This window comes from Hemitrygon akajei, chromosome 18 (assembly GCF_048418815.1).
Source record: "Hemitrygon akajei chromosome 18, sHemAka1.3, whole genome shotgun sequence".
NCBI lineage: Eukaryota > Metazoa > Chordata > Chondrichthyes > Myliobatiformes > Dasyatidae > Hemitrygon > Hemitrygon akajei.
In genome coordinates this window covers 75965762-75982219 of record NC_133141.1, presented here as the reverse complement: position 1 = coordinate 75982219, position 16458 = coordinate 75965762, and the positions used below count along the sequence as shown (strand labels likewise).

The following is a 16458-nucleotide window of genomic DNA, read 5'->3' as shown; positions in this document are numbered from 1 at the left end:
CTGGAAGTGTACTAATTAGTTTTGAAGGGACGATGGTATTGGATGCCGAGCTGTCATCGATAAAGAGCATCCTGATGTGTTCTTCTTTGCTGTCCAGATGTTTGAGTGAAGAGGCAGTGAAATAGCGTCTGCTGTGGACCTGTTGCTTGGGTAGGCAAACTAGAGTGGATCCAAGTCTTTTCAGGCAGGAGTGTATAAGTTTCCTCACCAACCTCTTAGAACACTTCATCACAGTGGCTGTACATGTTACTGGACGATAGTCATTGAGGCAGGTTAACCGGTCCTACTTCAGCAGGTAGGTACCCGAGACTGCCAAAGTGAGAGGTTAAAGGTATCGGTGAACACTCCAGAGAGTTGATCAGCACGGGTCTTTAATACTTGGCCAGGTACCCCATCTGGGACAAATGGTTTCTGGGAGTTCACCCTCCTGAAGGATGCTCTCACATCGGCCTCGGAGCCTGAAATCACAGGGTCGTTGGGGGTCTATGGGAGTTTCTGAAAGTTCCTCCATTCCTTGACGGTCAAAGCGAGCATAGAAGACACTGAGGTCATCTGGGAGGGAGGCCTTCTTGTCGTCTGTGTTGCTTGTTTTCACTAGTAACAGCATTTAAACCCTGCCACAGCAGCCGCGCATCCATCAGGGATTCACGCTTGGTCTGGGATTGCCACGTTACCTGTGAGATGCCTTTCCAGACCTGAGCACCATCGACCTGACCCTCAGCAGATCGGGGATCTCATGGTTCACCCACGGCTTCTGACTGAGGAAGACTCTGAATGAACTGTGGAGACGCTCATTTACGACTTTTTAAAAAAATATAAAGTCTGCGACAACCATGATCCTCTGATGAATCCTTGAACGTGGTGCACTCCCAAAGCCACTCCTCTGCCTTCAGCGACCACCTCTTTGTTGTTCTCATCTCTGGGGCCTCGCTCTTCAACCTCTGCCTGTAATCAGATAGGAGAAGGATCAGCTTTCCGGGCATGGAACAGTAGGCGCTCCTTATAGCAGTGGTCGAGTGTGTTGGGACACCTGGTGCTGATGATAACTGGGCAGAGATTTCTCCTGACAAGTTCGAGTGAAGTGCTGTTTGTTTGGTGATGGCAGCATTCAATATCTTGACAGCCTGATTAACATCAGCCTTTGGTGTTATGTAAACTGTGGTCAGGATCACGGGGAGAACTCTCTCGGTCAGTAGAAGTGTTGGCACTTAATCCAGGTCGGGAGAACAAATGTGCAGCAAAACTGCCCTGTCCGAGCACCACAAAGCGTTCATCACGAAACACAGACAAAAAACTTTCGCCTTCACAGAATCAGCAGTTCGGTCCATCTTCACTGTCACCTTTCGTGGTGGAGAAGCTTTGTGGTCCTGACTGTGACTTTTGTCGTGGTGGAGAAGCTTTGTGGTCCTGACTGTGACTTTTGTCGTGGTGGAGAAGCTTTGTGGTCCTGACTGTGACTTTTGTCGTGGTGGAGAAGCTTTGTGGTCCTGACTGTGACTTTTGTCGTGACTTAGCAGCAGTTCAATGCAATATATAAAAGGAGGGAATAAATAAATAAATAAATAAAATTATAATAATAAATAGTAAATCAATTACAGTATACATATATTGAATAGATTTAAAACTGAAATACATATTAATGAAGTGAGGTAGTGTTCATGAGCTCGATATCCACTTAGAGGGCAGAGGGGAAGAAGCTGTTCCTGAATCACTGAGTGTGTGTCTTCAGGCTCCTGTACCTCCTCCCTGATGGCAGAGGGGAAGAAGCTGTTCCTGAATCGTTGAGTGTGTGTCTTCAGGCTCCTGTACCTCCTCCCTGATGGCAGAGGGGAAGAAGCTGTTCCTGAATCACTGAGTGTGTGCCTTCAGTCTCCTGTACCTCCTCCCTGATGGCAGAGGGGAAGAAGCTGTTCCTGAATCACTGAGTGTGTATCTTCAGGCTTCTGTACCTCCTCCCTGATGGTAACGGTGAGAAAAGGGCATGCCCTCGGTGCTGCAAGCCCTTAACAACGGACGCTGCCTTTCTGAGACACCGCTCCCCGAAGATGTCCTGGGTAGTTTGTAGGCTAGTACCCAAGATGGAGCTGACTAACCTTCTGCAGCTCCTGTTGGTCCTGTGCAGTAGCACCTCCCCCACCCATACCAGACAGTGATGCTGCCTGTCAGAATGCTCTCCACGGTACAACAATAGAAGTTTCTGACTTTATTTGTTGAAATACCAAATCTCTTCAAACTCCTAATGAAGTATAGTCGCTGTCTTGCCTTCTTTATAACTGCATCGATATGTTGGGACCAGGTTAGATCCTCAGAGATCTTGACACCCAGAAACCTGAAGCTGCTCACTCTCTCCACTTCTGATCCCTCTACAAGGATTGGTATGCGTTACTTCATAATACCTTCCTGAAGTCCACAATCGGCTCTTTCGTCTTACTGACGTTGAGTGAAAGGTTGTTGCTGCGACACCACTCCACTAGTTGGCGTATCTCACTCCTGTAGGCCCTCTTGTCACCACCTGAGATTCTACCAACAATGTGTATATAGGGAGTAGAGCAGTGGGCTAAGCACACACCCGAGTTTCACCAGTGTTGATCATCAGCGAGTTGGAGATATTATCACCAATCCGCACAGATTGCGGTCTACTGGTTAGGAAGCTGAGGACCCAATTACAAGGGAGGTACAGAGGCCCAGGTTCTGCAACCTCTCAATCAGGATTGTGGGAATGATGGTGTTAAATGCTGAGCTATAGTCGATGAACAGCATCCTGACATGGGTGTTTGTGTTGGTCCAGGTGGTCCAAGGCTGTGTGAAGAGCCACTGAGATTGCATCTGCCTTTGGCCTACTGTGGTGATAGGCAATATGCAATGGGTCCAGGACCTGGGGGAGGTTGGACCTCCTGTACGTTAAAGATGAATCCACCTCGTGGTTTACCTCATTGTTGCACATTACTGAGTAGGTGAACCGTGCTTTCTCTATAACCGCGGTGCTCTATTCTGAACTCCATTGTTGGTTTTCGCTTGTACTACCTCGATGTAATGAAATGATCCGTCTGCAGAACGAAGCTTTTCACCATACACGTGACAATTCCAGTTCGGTCCTTAGCACTCACCCTCTGAACCAGCCTGGCTGATCATCTGTTTGACAAGAGCTGCCGTCTCTGGCCACACAATGCTGGTTAGACGTTTTAGTTTCTCCTGAAAGAGAAAAACAGGCAGCCATCAAGAAACATTTTCTTGGGGAAGTGCGAGTCAAACCCCTTATGATACCCCTAGTAATAGACAGAGTAATGGTTCAAGGAGTTGAGAAGTATTCAACGATTCAGAAACTTGTGTTCACATACCACCTTTCAAACCAAAGCACAAGGCATCGTTAGCAACAAAAATACTCACAATGAGGACATAATAGGACAGATACTCACTGGAATTCAGAAGAATGAGGGGTGACCTTATTGAAACCTATCGAATGTTGAAAGGCCTTGATAGAGCGGAATCGGAAAGGATGATTCCTATAGTGGGGGAGTCTAGGACCAGAGGGCGCAGAGTGGATGTGGTCGGGAAGTCTGGGACCAGAGGACAACAGCTTCAGAATAGAGGGGTGTCCTTTTAAAACAGAGATGAGGAGGAATTTCTTTTTCCAAAGAGCGGTGAATCTGTGGAATTCGTCACCAGAGGGCGGCTGTGGAGGTCAAGTCATTGGGTATACTCCAGGAGGAGGCTGATAGATTCTTGATTAGGCTTGAAGGGATACGGCGAGAAATCGAGAGATTGAGGTTGAGAGGATTAGCCATGGCAGAGCAGACGATGGGCCAAATGGCCTAAATCTGTTCCTGTGTCTTATGGCCTAATAACCCAAGCCTGGTCCAAGTTAGATTTCAAGATGGCACGTTCTGTGTGATGCAGGCAACAGTTCTCATATACTGCCTGTTACACGCTGGGGTTTAGGGCAGCAATGAAGGTCCTCCATCTCTGGCCCTGTTCAGGGCTTCCTTCATCGTGTCAGAGGCTCAGCTTTCACGCCCGTCTTGTTTTACTGGTCAGGATTGTTAGCTCTGAGCTGAATCCCTGAACCTGGAAGACCAGAGGACCCTTTGACCTGTTTGACAAGAGCCAAAGCACGAAGCCCTGACTCCAGCCAGTGTATCCCTCCGGGTCATTGAGGCACGCAAGCCTCCAAACCCCACGACAAGGTTGTGGTGCTCCTGGAGGACTTCTAAATACATCTCTTTCGAATTACTCTCACTACTGCAATCTGCAGCTTGTACTTGCAGATCAACACAACGACCTGCAGATCTCAAGATCTTCCGATGGACTTGGCGAACCAGGCACTTTTGAGCGGATGAAGCTTCATTGCCATGGCTGGAGGCGAGCCAAGACTCCACGCCAGGCTGAAAGGCAGAGATGAGGCCCCCTCTACCCAGCATCTTGCTGGCAAATGTGCAGTGACTGGAGAACAAAACTGAGGACCTGGAGACAAGATTGCAGTGTCACAGGGAAATGAGAGACTGTTATATTGTATGTCTGACTGGAACTTGGCTTCCTCCAAGCATACCACATACAATGATCAGAGCCAAAGGCTCCTCGATTCATACTGAGGGACCAATCCGCTGATTTAGAAAAGGCAAAAGGAAGAGTTGAGAGGTGTGTGTTTCATGATAAACTCCCTGTGGTTTTGTCAAACTCGTGTCCCTCACCGCCCCCCCCCCCCCCCGACTTGGAACACCTAACGGTTAAATACCATCCGTTCTACTTACAAAAGGTGTTCTGATCTATAATCCTAACCGCAGTTGACATACCGCCAGCGGCCAACTATAATTAATTGCTTGCAATACTGCACAATACCTTCTCCAAACAAGAAACAGTCCATACTGACACATTTTAAATCATAGTTGAGGACTTCAACCAGGCTTTTTTGAAGAATATCCTGTCAACTACCATCAGCACCAGACATCCCAACACATTAGACTATGATAAGGAATCCCTCAGTTCCGTGCCCAGGCCACCCTTCGGTAAATCTGATTACTTGACTGGCCTTCTCCTACCTGCACACGGGCAGAGACTAAAGAGACGACGACGGGGTGTCCGCACGAGGGAGAGCAGCAGGTACGGGATTGCTTTGATTTGGTGGACTGGACCATGTTTAAAAACTCATCTGTGGATCGAAACAAATACACTATGGTTGTCACACACTTTGTTAAAACAGTCGTAGATGAGCCTTTCCCCACAAATTCATTCAGAGTCTTCACCAACCAGAAGCCCTGGATAATCCATGAGTCCTCATTCTGTTGAGGGCCAGATCAGAGGCATTCAACCTGGTGACCAAAAAAGTTACCGGTGTCACAGGAATGACCTTCAGAAAGTCACCTCACAGGCGAAGTGGCGATTCTGGACCAAACCCGAATCAATGAGGATGCTCGAGAGTTGTGGCAGTGCTTGGATACTATCAAGTTAAATCAAGTGACAAAGTAGACAGCAGGGATTCACTTCCAGATGACTCGATGCCTTCTATGCTTACCTTGACCGTCAAAACATTGAGTAGCCATCGTGAACTTGCACATCGTCCAAGGATTCATGATTTCAGACCCTGAGGCCGACGTGCAAGTAGGCTTCAGGAGGGAGAACCTGTAAAAAGCACCTGGCCCAGGCAGGGTACCTGGCCAAGTACTAAAGACCTGTGCTGATCAACTGGCTGGAGTGTTCACTGAGATCTTGAAGCTCTCACTCTGGCAGTTCAAGCAGGCTTCAATAAGACCAGTGCCCAAGAAGAGTGTGGGTGGCCTGCTTCAATGACGATTGTCCAGTAGCATTCACACTGGTAGTGATGAGGTGTCTCGAGAGGTTGCTGATGAAACATACCAACTCTTGCTTGAGAAGCAACTTAGATCCACTCCAATTTGCTTACCGGAGCAACAGGCGCCATCTCATCGGCTCTTCACTCAAGTCTGGACCATCTGGACAGCAAAGATGAACACATCAGGATGCTCTTCATTGACTACAGCTCAGCATGCAATACCATCACTTCCCTCGATAAACTCAAAGACCTTGGCATAAGCACCTCCTTGTGCAATTGGATCCCAGATTTCCTCACTTGCAGGCCCCAGTCAGTGCGAATGGAGATCTCCTCCACGATCTCCTCCAGCACAGGTGCACCACAAGGCTGTATGCTTACTTGCTCCACTTGCTTTAAACTTACGACTGTGCGGCTAAGCACAGCTCCAATGCCATATTCAAGTTTGCTGACTACACGACTGTCACTGGCCGAATCAAAGGCGGTGATGAATCAGCATTTAGGAGGGACACTGAAAATCTGGCCGAGTGGTGCCACAACAACCACCTCTCACTCAATGTCAGCAAGACCAAGGAGATGATTATAGACCTCAGGAGCCGGTCCTCAGAGGTGGAGAGAGACTCCAATTTCTAGGTGTTTTTTCAGAACAGCTATCCTGGACCCCGCATGTCAGTGCAGTTACAAAGAAAAGGGGGCAGTACCTCTACTTCCTTTGGAGTTTTGCAGAGATTTAGCATGATAACTAAGACTTTGACAAATTTCTATAGTAGAGAGTATATTGACTGGCTGCATCACAGCCTGGTGTGGAAACAGCAAAGCCCCTGAACAAAATCTCCTACAAAAAGCAGTGGATCTGGCCCAGTCCATCATGGATGGACAATGTACTGTGTATGTTAATCAAAATGGCTTCTTTGCTTTGTTACGAGTTTCATTGTTTTTTTAACAATGCTTCTCTGTTGCGATTAAGTGCTTTCTCTCGCAGTTTGTTTAGCTTCACAACTGCTGATAACAGGGATTGTATTCATTTGTTAACCAATGGAAGAATGTTATTTTGTCTTGTGGGTTTGGGAGCTGGGTTTCGCGGTCTTTTCGGGAGAGTCGGGAAGAAGACGCCGAGGAAGGTCGACACCAGGGCGGTCCCAGGTGCAAGGACGTGGAGGTCGGAGGAAAGAATCAGCCACTGAAGAGGAAAATTCCACCAAATGCACTCACTTGATCTTCGAAGACGATCTTTCCCAATGCCGTTCGGTTGATGGCTCCATCTCCCAGAAGGATTTCTACAACAAGAAAACCCGCTTGAATTATACTTGTGAACGAACTGCAGCTTCTGTTTATTCATCAAAACGAGGTCACTTGGTCAGCTGAGCCCCAGCTGCTTATCTGGGAGACTCTGCAGAGCTACAGAAGAAAATTACGTTTCAGAACACTGATCCATCGAGGCAAAGTAGTTCAACAGACTGCGGGGATTGAAACTGAGTTTTACTTTTAAACCCTTTACTCCTTCACAAATACCCTTACTGATGGAGGCAAGGCTGAAAATGAAAGATGATTATCATCGGACAAACTTTTCACTGAATCCTATCCCGGCACCGACCGCGTGCTGGGGACGACATGGACCGTATGCCGGGATGACCTGTCTGCGGTTACCGACACACACCTTGTTCCATGCAGGGATTAGTGCCGGGAGGGAGATCAGTGTGGGAGGACCATGGAGGAGGCGATCTCTGTGGAAAGCGGACATTAAGGGAGAGGTAATGACATGTTTGGTGTAGGATCCTGCTGAATTGACGGAAGTTGTGGAGAATGATGCGCTGGATGCAGAGGCCAATGGGGTAGGAGGAGAGAAGATAAACTCTATCAGTACTAAGATGGCAGGAAGATGGAGGGAGTGCAGATATTCAGGAAATGAAGGAGATGCGAGTGAGGGCAGCGTCAATGGTAGAGGGAGGGAACCCTTTGAAGAAAGAGGACTGGCAGGAAAGCCTTATCCTGGGATCAGATGCGGCAGAGACGAAGGAACTGAGACAAGGGAACAGCAATATCATAGGAGACAGTGTGGGAAGAGGTACGGCCAAAATAGCCGTGGAATCAGTAGGTTTATTAAAAAAAATATCGGGAGACAGCTTGTCTCCAGATCTGGAGACAGAGATTGAGAAAGGGGAGCGAGGTGTCCGAGATGGACCAAGTGAATTTGAGGGCAGGGTGGAAGTTAGAGGCAAAGTCGATGAAATTGACGAGCTCAGCACCAATGCAGCCGTCAACGTCGCGCAGAAAGAGTCGGGGAGCATTACTAAGGGAGGCTTAGAATATGAATCGCTCCACGTAGCCGGGGCCCATACGGGTACATGTGGTTACTCCCCGAGTTTGGAGAAAGTCTGAGACGGCGAAGGAGAAACTGTTGAGGGTGAGGAGTAGCTCTGACAGATGGAGGGAAGGTGGTGATTGGTCTTTTATCGAGAAAGAAGTGGAGCCTTCTTGATAGGAGATAGAAGTGTAGAGGGATGGAACATCCATAGTGAAGATAAGGCAGTCATGGCCAGGGAGCTGCAAGCTACTCAGGAGATCGAGAGCATCAGATGGGACTGAACCAGGGGGTTGGAATGGAATCCAGTTATGAGGACACAAGCTCTGTGGGCCAGGAGCAGGCAGAGGCAATGGACAGTCAGGTTTGTGGGTCTTGGGTCGGAGGTAGAAACCAGCAGTGCAGAGTAAGGGAACTATGAGTGGATGGGAGATCTCTGGAGTTGAAGAAGTTAGCAAAGATGCGGGAGACGGTGGCCTGATGGCGAGGTGTGGGCTCCTTTTCAAGGGGTAAGTACGAGGAGTTGTCTGAGAGTTGCCGCCTGGCCTCGGCAAGTTGGAGGTCAGTCTGCCACTCAAAAGTCGTGTGCCGTCTACTGAAAAAGATCTTTTATTAAGTGTAGGATTAACAAGTGTTAAAATATCTGTTCAACTTCATGGTAAATGTAAAAATGAACACCTTCATGATAATAAACGACATCCAATAATGACGTCTCTCTGTTAGTTAAATTTCACGCTTTACAAAGAAGTCGCATTGGTGAATGAATCGGATTTAAACATACCTCGTCCAAACTCCTGAACGATTTTGCGATGGGCAGCTGTTCCCGGCCTGTAGGACTCATGCCCCACAGCGTCAGCGTTGATGACGGCCGCGCCCATTTTCTGCAGGTGCTGCACAACCGTTGATTTTCCACTGGCCATGTATCCAGTCACACCGATCACATAAGGAGTCGCTGGTATTCGAGGATTACTCTGAAAATTAACCAGGATGTAAATAAATGTTAAACTAAATTCACCTCGGAGCACCCTTTGCCCAGGGGAAGGTGACTGATGTCTCCGAGGACCCTTTGCCCAGGGGAAGGTGACTGATGTCTCCGAGCACCCTTTGCCCAGGGGAAGGTGACTGATGTCTCTGAGCACCCTTTGCGCAGGGGAAGGTGACTGATGTCTCGGAGCACCCTTTGCCCAGGGGAAGGTGACTGATGTCTCCGAGGACCCTTTGCCCAGGGGAAGGTGACTGATGTCTCCGAGGACCCTTTGCCCAGGGGAAGGTGACTGATGTCTCCGAGCACCCTTTGCCCAGGGGAAGGTGACTGATGTCTCCGAGCACCCTTTGCGCAGGGGAAGGTGACTGATGTCTCCGAGCACCCTTTGCGCGGGGGAAGGTGACTGATGTCTCCGAGCACCCTTTGCCCAGGGGAAGGTGACTGATGTCTCCGAGCACCCTTTGCGCAGGGGAAGGTGACTGATGTCTCCGAGCACCCTTTGCGCAGGGGAAGGTGACTGATGTCTCGGAGCACCCTTCTAAACACCCTGAGAAGTTTGATGTTGTGGCATTCACCAAACTTGACAATTAACAACAACTTCTGCCTTCTATTGGCCGTTGGCACTGCAACTTAAAGGTGCACTACTGCCACCAACTGGACAGGAGTGTGGTGTACAGAGCTGCGAAATAAACCCCGACTAGTTCTTTATCAAATGAACACTAAAGCCCTACGGATTGTAAATAATGAGAGACAATATTTTGAATTAAATTCAAATCACCTCCATAACTTAATAAAGTTTTTTTTAAACATGAAAATTATCAACCCCCAAAGATTGTAATAAAGCTTTCATCTGATCTATTTCAATGTTGTCTGCCTCACACTTGTTCAACTGACAAGACCTACACGGCCCAGAGTGAGGTCTCCCAACAAGACACAATGAGTAATTAAGCACAGTTTGCCCAATTCTGTCGTGTGTGTATACAATTCCTTCCCTTCTTGTTTTACTCCCTTCTCCCAGAAACCCAACAGTGTTCTGTATTCTTGCAGACGTTTCCCCGCCAGTTGAGAAGTCCTCAGATGGAGTCTCTCCCTGGATGTGCTCGTGTTTACTGTAGAAACACCAGCGACTGTGCACTGAGGATGTCACCGTGACTGGTGATGAAACGTCTGCAAGCCAGCCGCCAAGCTCGGCAAACGCAGCAACATCAGACCCGAGCCTGCACCATCCTGAATCCTCAGAACCCTGAGTGCCCTTGGCGTGCAAGTCCAACGGCCCCTCGACACAGGCCGATTAGATGATGAGGAAGGGCCACGGGACACTCACCATCATTCGCAAAGGTATATCATGCAACAGCAGAGAGGTTAACCTCCAAGAGGACCTTGTCGTGGGTTTGGAGGCTTGCCTGCCTTGATGACCTGGAGAGCTACTTTGGCTGGAGTCAGGGTTCATGCCAGATAGGTCAAAGGACAGAGGCCAGACTAAGACCAAGTCCACTGGTCCTCCAGGTTTGGGGGCTCAGCGACCCTGACCGGTCAAACAAAACAGGTAGGGAAACAGCAAGAAGAATCCTTCTCTAGCGGAGTGTGAGGGTATGGACAGACAGGGGTGGTGGGCTAGTGGCATGACGGGCAGTAAGTAAGTACAACTTTATAAAACACTAGTTGACCAAAGCTGGGTGCTATGACATTGGTAAGAATGTGGTTATCCTGGGAAGGGGGAGGGGGGGGAGAAGGTCAGGGGTTTCCCAACCACTTTTATACCATGAATCTCTACCATTAACCATGAGGTCTATGGAACCCCAGGTTGGGTACCACTGAAATTCACCAGAATGTTGTCTAGGACAGAGAGTTTCAGTTCTGGGGGAGCGATTGGGGTCGAAGATGGAGAGTTTCAGTTCTGGGGGAGTGATTGGGGTCTAGGACAGAGTTTCAGTTCTGGAGGAATGACTGGGGTCTAGGATGGAGAGTTTCAGTTCTGGGGGAGTGATTGGGGTCTGGGACGGAGAGTTTCAGTTCTGGGGGAGTGATTGGGGTCTAGGATGGAGAATTTCAGTTCTGGGGGAGTGATTGGGGTCCAGGACAGAGAGTTTCAGTTCTGGGGGAGTGATTGGGGTCCAGGACAGAGAGTTTCAGTTCTGGGGGAGTGATTGGGGTCTAGGATGGAGAGTTTCAGTTCTGGGGAAATGATTGGGGTCTAAGATGGAGAGTTTCAGTTCTGGGGTAATGATTGGGGTCTAAGATGGAGAGTTTCAGTTCTGGGGGAATGACTGGGGTCTAGGATGGAGAGTTTCAGTTCTGGGGGAGTGACTGGGGTCTAGGACAGAGTGTTTCAGTTCTGGGGGAGTGACTGGGGTCTAGGACAGAGTGTTTCAGTTCTGGGGGAGTGATTGGGGTCTAGGATGGAGAGTTTCAGTTCTGGGGGAGTGATTGGGGTCCAGGACAGAGAGTTTCAGTTCTGGGGGAGTGATTGGGGTCTAGGACAGAGTGTTTCATTTCTGGGGGAGTGACTGGGGTCTAGGATGGAGAGTTTCAGTTCTGGGGGAATGACTGGGGTCTAGGATGGAGAGTTTCAGTTCTGGGGGAGTGATTGGGGTCCAGGACAGAGAGTTTCAGTTCTGGGGGAGTGATTGGGGTCTAGGACAGAGTGTTTCATTTCTGGGGGAGTGATTGGGGTCTAGGATGGAGAGTTTCAGTTCTGGGGGAATGAATGAGTAGGCTGGAATATGTTTTCTTTGGAGCAGAAGGGTTAAGAGGAAGACCTGATACTGATATTCAACCTAGGACAGGGTATATACTAGAAAGCACAGCCACCTCAGTAAAGGGGGAAAGAAGGGTCGAGGACACAGACAGAGGGCAAGATGATTGGAGGGAATCTCTGCAACTCATGGGGTGACTGCACAGTCAATTACACTGCACAATTTGGCAGTAACTATTTTAACGATTAGGATGCACGCAGACGGGAAGTGGAACAGCCAAGCAGCTAAACACATGTTGATGGAATGAGTACAGATTAAGAACTTGATGGTCAGCATACAAGTGATGGGCTGAAGGGTCTGTATGTTCATTCTAGGAATTATCACATCATATCAGTTTATCACATCTTCAGTGTCTCTCAGTGTTTGAGGATACAGCAGATGGGCTGAAGGGCCTGTGTGTGTGTTCGTTCTAGGAACATTGTAGTCTAACAGCTTTCTGCAGGAACAGCATCGAGAGTCTCCTGACCGGCTGCATCATGGTCAGATACGGGAGCTGAGAGACATCAGACTGCAGGACCCTACCGAGAACGGTAAAAACCCGAGAGGATCCCCCCTATTTGGGACATTTACCGGGAGCATTGTTGAAGATCCTTACCACCCATCCCACACTCTCTCTGACTCACCACCGTCAGGGAGGAGGTACAGGAGCACCAGGACTGAGACTGTCAGACTGGGTAACAGCTTCTTCCCTCAGGCTGGGAGACGGATGAATACCCGACCACCACCGGGGTCTCGTCACCACCACCCACCTCACAATCTCTCTGACCCACCCCCGTCAGGGAGGAGGTACAGGAGCACCAGGACGAGGTCTGTCAGACTGGGTAACAGCTTCTTCCCTCAGACTGGGAGACCAGGCCGGGGTCTCGTCACTAGGACAGCGAGCTGCTTACCGTTTACCTGCTCAGCTCACTTCACATGCATTCTGAATTATATTTTACGAACACCTTTGCAGTAATATAAAGTTTGATCGGGGCACGACTGCGCAAGCGCGTGGACGTCAGCCAGTGAGAGCAGCGAGAAGAGTTGAAAAAGAGACTCCTTACAGAGTGGGCGTCGGATGAGCAGGCGCTGGACTAGAGGGAGACAGAGTAGGAGGGCTTTGGCTCAACTGAGGCAAAAATGGGTCGAGGCAAAGTAGTTTGCCTGTGTAGAATACAGACAGGAAGAATGTGTATGGGGCCGGTGTTCTGTGCTCAGTGTCAGATGTGGGAAGTCTTGGAGACTCCCGGCTCCCCGACAGCCACATCTGCGCCAGGTGTGTCGAGCTGCAGCTCCTTAGGGACCGGGTTAGGGGACCGGAGATGCAGCTCGATGACCTTCGTCTGGTCAGGGAGAGTGAGGTGGCGATAGAGAGGAGCTATAGGCAAGTGGTCACACTGGGGCCTCGGGAGACAGATAAGTCGGTAACAATCAGGAGAGGGAAGGGGAAGAATCAGATGCTAGAGAGTACCCCAGTGGCTCTACCCCTTAACAATAACTACTCCTGTTTGAGTACTGTTGTTGGGGGGGGAGGGGGGGAACAACGTACCTGGGGGAAGCAACAGTGGCCGTGCCTCTCAGAGTCTGGCCCTGTGGCTCAGAAGGGTGGGGAAAATGGCAGCAGTACTAGGGGACTCTATAGTCAGGGGGTCAGACAGGAGATTCTGTGGACGCAGGAAGGGAACATGGATGGTAGTTTGCCTCCCAGGTGCCAGGGTCCGGGATGTTTCTGATTGCATCCGTGATATCCTGAAGTGGGAAGGAGAACAGCCAGAGGTCGTGGCTGAGAGATTGGAACAGAGGGCAGGGATTCAGATTTCTGGATCATTGAGATCTCTTTTGGGGCAGGTGTGACCTGTACAAAAAGGACGGGTTGCACTTGAATCCCAGGGGGACCAATAACCTGGTGGGGAGGTTTGCTAAGGCTATTGGGAAGAGTTTAAACTAAAATTGCTGGGGGCTGGGAACCAAACTGAAGTGACAGAGGAAGGGGCAGTTAGCTCACAAATAGAGAAAGCTTGTAGTCAATGTGAGAGGGAGGATAGGCAGGTGATAGAGAAGGGATGCGCTCAGACTGATGGTTTAAGATGTGTCTATTTTAATGCGAGGAGTATTATGAACAAAGCAGATGAGCTTAGAGTGTGGATCAGTACTTGGAGCTATGATGTTGTGGCCATTACAGGGACTTGGATGGCTCAGGGGCAGGAATGGTTACTTCGAGTGCCAGGCTTTAGACATTTCAGAAAGGACAGGGAGGGAGGCAAGAGAGATGGGGATGTGGCACTGTTGATCAGAGATAGTGTCACGGCTGCATAAAAGGAGGAAGTCATGCAGGGACTGTCTACGGAGTCTCTGTGGGTGGAAGTTAGGAACAGCAAGGGGTCAATAACTCTACTGGGTGTTTTTTATAGACCACCCAACAGTAACAGGGACATCGAGATGCAGATAGGGAGACAGATTTTGGAAAGATGTAATAATAACAGGGTTGTTGTGATGGGAGGTTTTAATTTCCCAAATATAGATTGGCACATGCCAACAGCAAGGGGTTTAGATGGGGTGGAGTTTGTTAGGTGTGTTCAGGAAAGTTTCCTGACACAATACGTAGATAAGCCTACAAGAGGACAGACTGTACTTGATCTGGTATTGGGAAATGAACCTGGTCAGGTGTCAGATCTCTCAGTGGGAGAGCATTTTGGAGATAGTGATCACAATTCTATCTCCTTCACCATAGCATTGGAGAGAGATGGGAACAGGCAAGTTAGGAAAGCGTTTAATTGGAGTAAGGGGAAATATGAATATGTCAGTAGAATTATTGTCCCCTTCCTGTTTCTAACTTCCACCCACACTGACTTACTCGACAATCCCTCCAAGACTTCCTCCTTTTCTGCAGCTGTGACACCATCCCTGATTAACAGTGCGTTAATCAAAGAGGCCTCCACCCCCCCCGTCCTTTCTGAAACATCTAAAGCCCAGCACATTCAGCAGCCATTCCTGCCCCCGAGACATCCGAGTCTCTGTAATGGCCACGACTTCATAGTTCCACGTATTGATCCATGCTCTGTTCACCCGCCTTGTTTATGATACTCCTCACATTAAAATAGACACATCTCAAACCATCAGGCTGAGTGAATCATCATCTGCCTATACTTCCTCACAAGCTGTCACTACTTGTGTACCAACTGTCCCATCCTCTGCCTCTTCACTTTGGTTCCCACCCCCTGTAAATCTAGTTTAAACCCTCCCCAATAGCATTAGCAAACCTCCCTCCCAGGATATTGGTTCCCCTCCAGTTCAGGTGCAACCTGTCCCACTTGTACAGGTCATCCCTTACCCAGAAATATGAGGCTATCAGGCAACAACTCGGTAGCATAAATTGGGAACAGATGTTCTCAGGGAAATGTGGCAAAAGTTCAAGGGTCATTTCTTCGGCAGTTTGAAGAAACTTCGGCAGTTTGAACGGGGCACGACTGCACAAGCGCGTGAAAGTCGGCCCGTGAGGCAGCGGGAGAGTTTAAAAAGCGAGCAGATTAATGGAGCGGGCAACAAAGTAGGATGACTTTGGCTCGAGAGACTTCGATGAGCAGAGGCTGAGGACGAGCTTGCTCCCAGTCGGGTAAGCTCCTTCAATTGATCTAATTAGCCTAGAAGTAGGTAATGGAGGCAGCAGTTAGGGCAGTCGAGTGCTCCGTTTGCAGTATGTGGGAAGTCAGGGCGAGCACAATTGTCCCTGTTGATTACACTGTAAAAGGTGCATCCAGCTGCAGCTCCTGACAAACCGAGTTAGGGAACTGGAGCTGGAGCTGGATGAACTTTGGATCATTCAGGAGGCAGAGCCAAAATAGACAGAAGTTTCAGGGAGATAGTCACCCCTAAGAGTCAGGAGACAGGTAGTTGGGTGACTGTCAGGAGAGGGAAGGGGAATAGACAGACAGACCCCTGTGGTCGTTCCCATCAATAATAAGTATATCATTTTGGATACTGTTGGTGGGGACGACCTACCAGGGACAAGTTGCAGTGGTTGCGTCTCTGACACCGAGACTGGACCCTCAGCTCAGAAGGGAAGGAGGGAAAAGAGGAGAGCAGTAGTGATAAGGGATTTGATAGCTAGGGGGACAGATAGGAGGTTTTGTGGAAGAGATCGAGAATCCCGGAAGGTCTGTTGCCTCTCTGGTGCCAGGGACCGCGATATCTCGGATCGAGTTTTCAGTATTCTCAAGAGGGAGGGTGAGCAGCCGGATGTCGTGGTCCATGTAGGGACCAATGACGTGGGTAGGAAGACTGAGGAGGTCCTGAAAGTTGAGTTTAGGAAGCTAGGTGCCAAGTTAAAAGACAGGACCTCCAGGATAGCAATCTCAGGATTTAGAAATACTAAGATAGTGCAGATCAACGTGTGGCTGAAGACATGGTGCAGGAGGGAGGGCTTCAGATTTATAGATAATTGGGCAGTTTTCCAGAGAAGGTGAGACCTGTTCTGGCAGGACGGTTTACATCTGAACTGGAGGGGCACAAATATTCTTGCAGGTAGGTTTGCTAGAGAAGCTCCAGTGGATTTAAACTAGATACAAGGGGGGAGGGGAACCAGAGTGTAGGAACAGATGTATGGGAGAAGGAAGAAAAAGAAGATAGTTAAGTTGTTTGTAATGTTAGGGATAAA

At 49.1% G+C, this 16458-nt stretch overlaps 1 protein-coding gene across 3 annotated transcripts in view; it reads right to left on the bottom strand.

Annotated features, from left to right (window-relative positions):
- Window positions 1–16458, bottom strand: part of coasy (CoA synthase) — a 55127-nt gene that overhangs the window by 18664 nt on the left and 20005 nt on the right. For all 3 annotated transcript variants that reach the window (XR_012102076.1, XM_073071830.1, XM_073071829.1), the window contains exons 5-7: window positions 8866–9055; window positions 6995–7059; window positions 3108–3192 (exon numbers count right to left, since the gene is read on the bottom strand). Coding sequence is in view for 2 of the 3 variants with exons in the window: in XM_073071830.1 (XP_072927931.1) it covers window positions 3108–3192; window positions 6995–7059; window positions 8866–9055 (340 nt within the window). In the remaining variant the exon portion in view is untranslated. The remainder of the gene's footprint in view (window positions 1–3107; window positions 3193–6994; window positions 7060–8865; window positions 9056–16458) is intronic.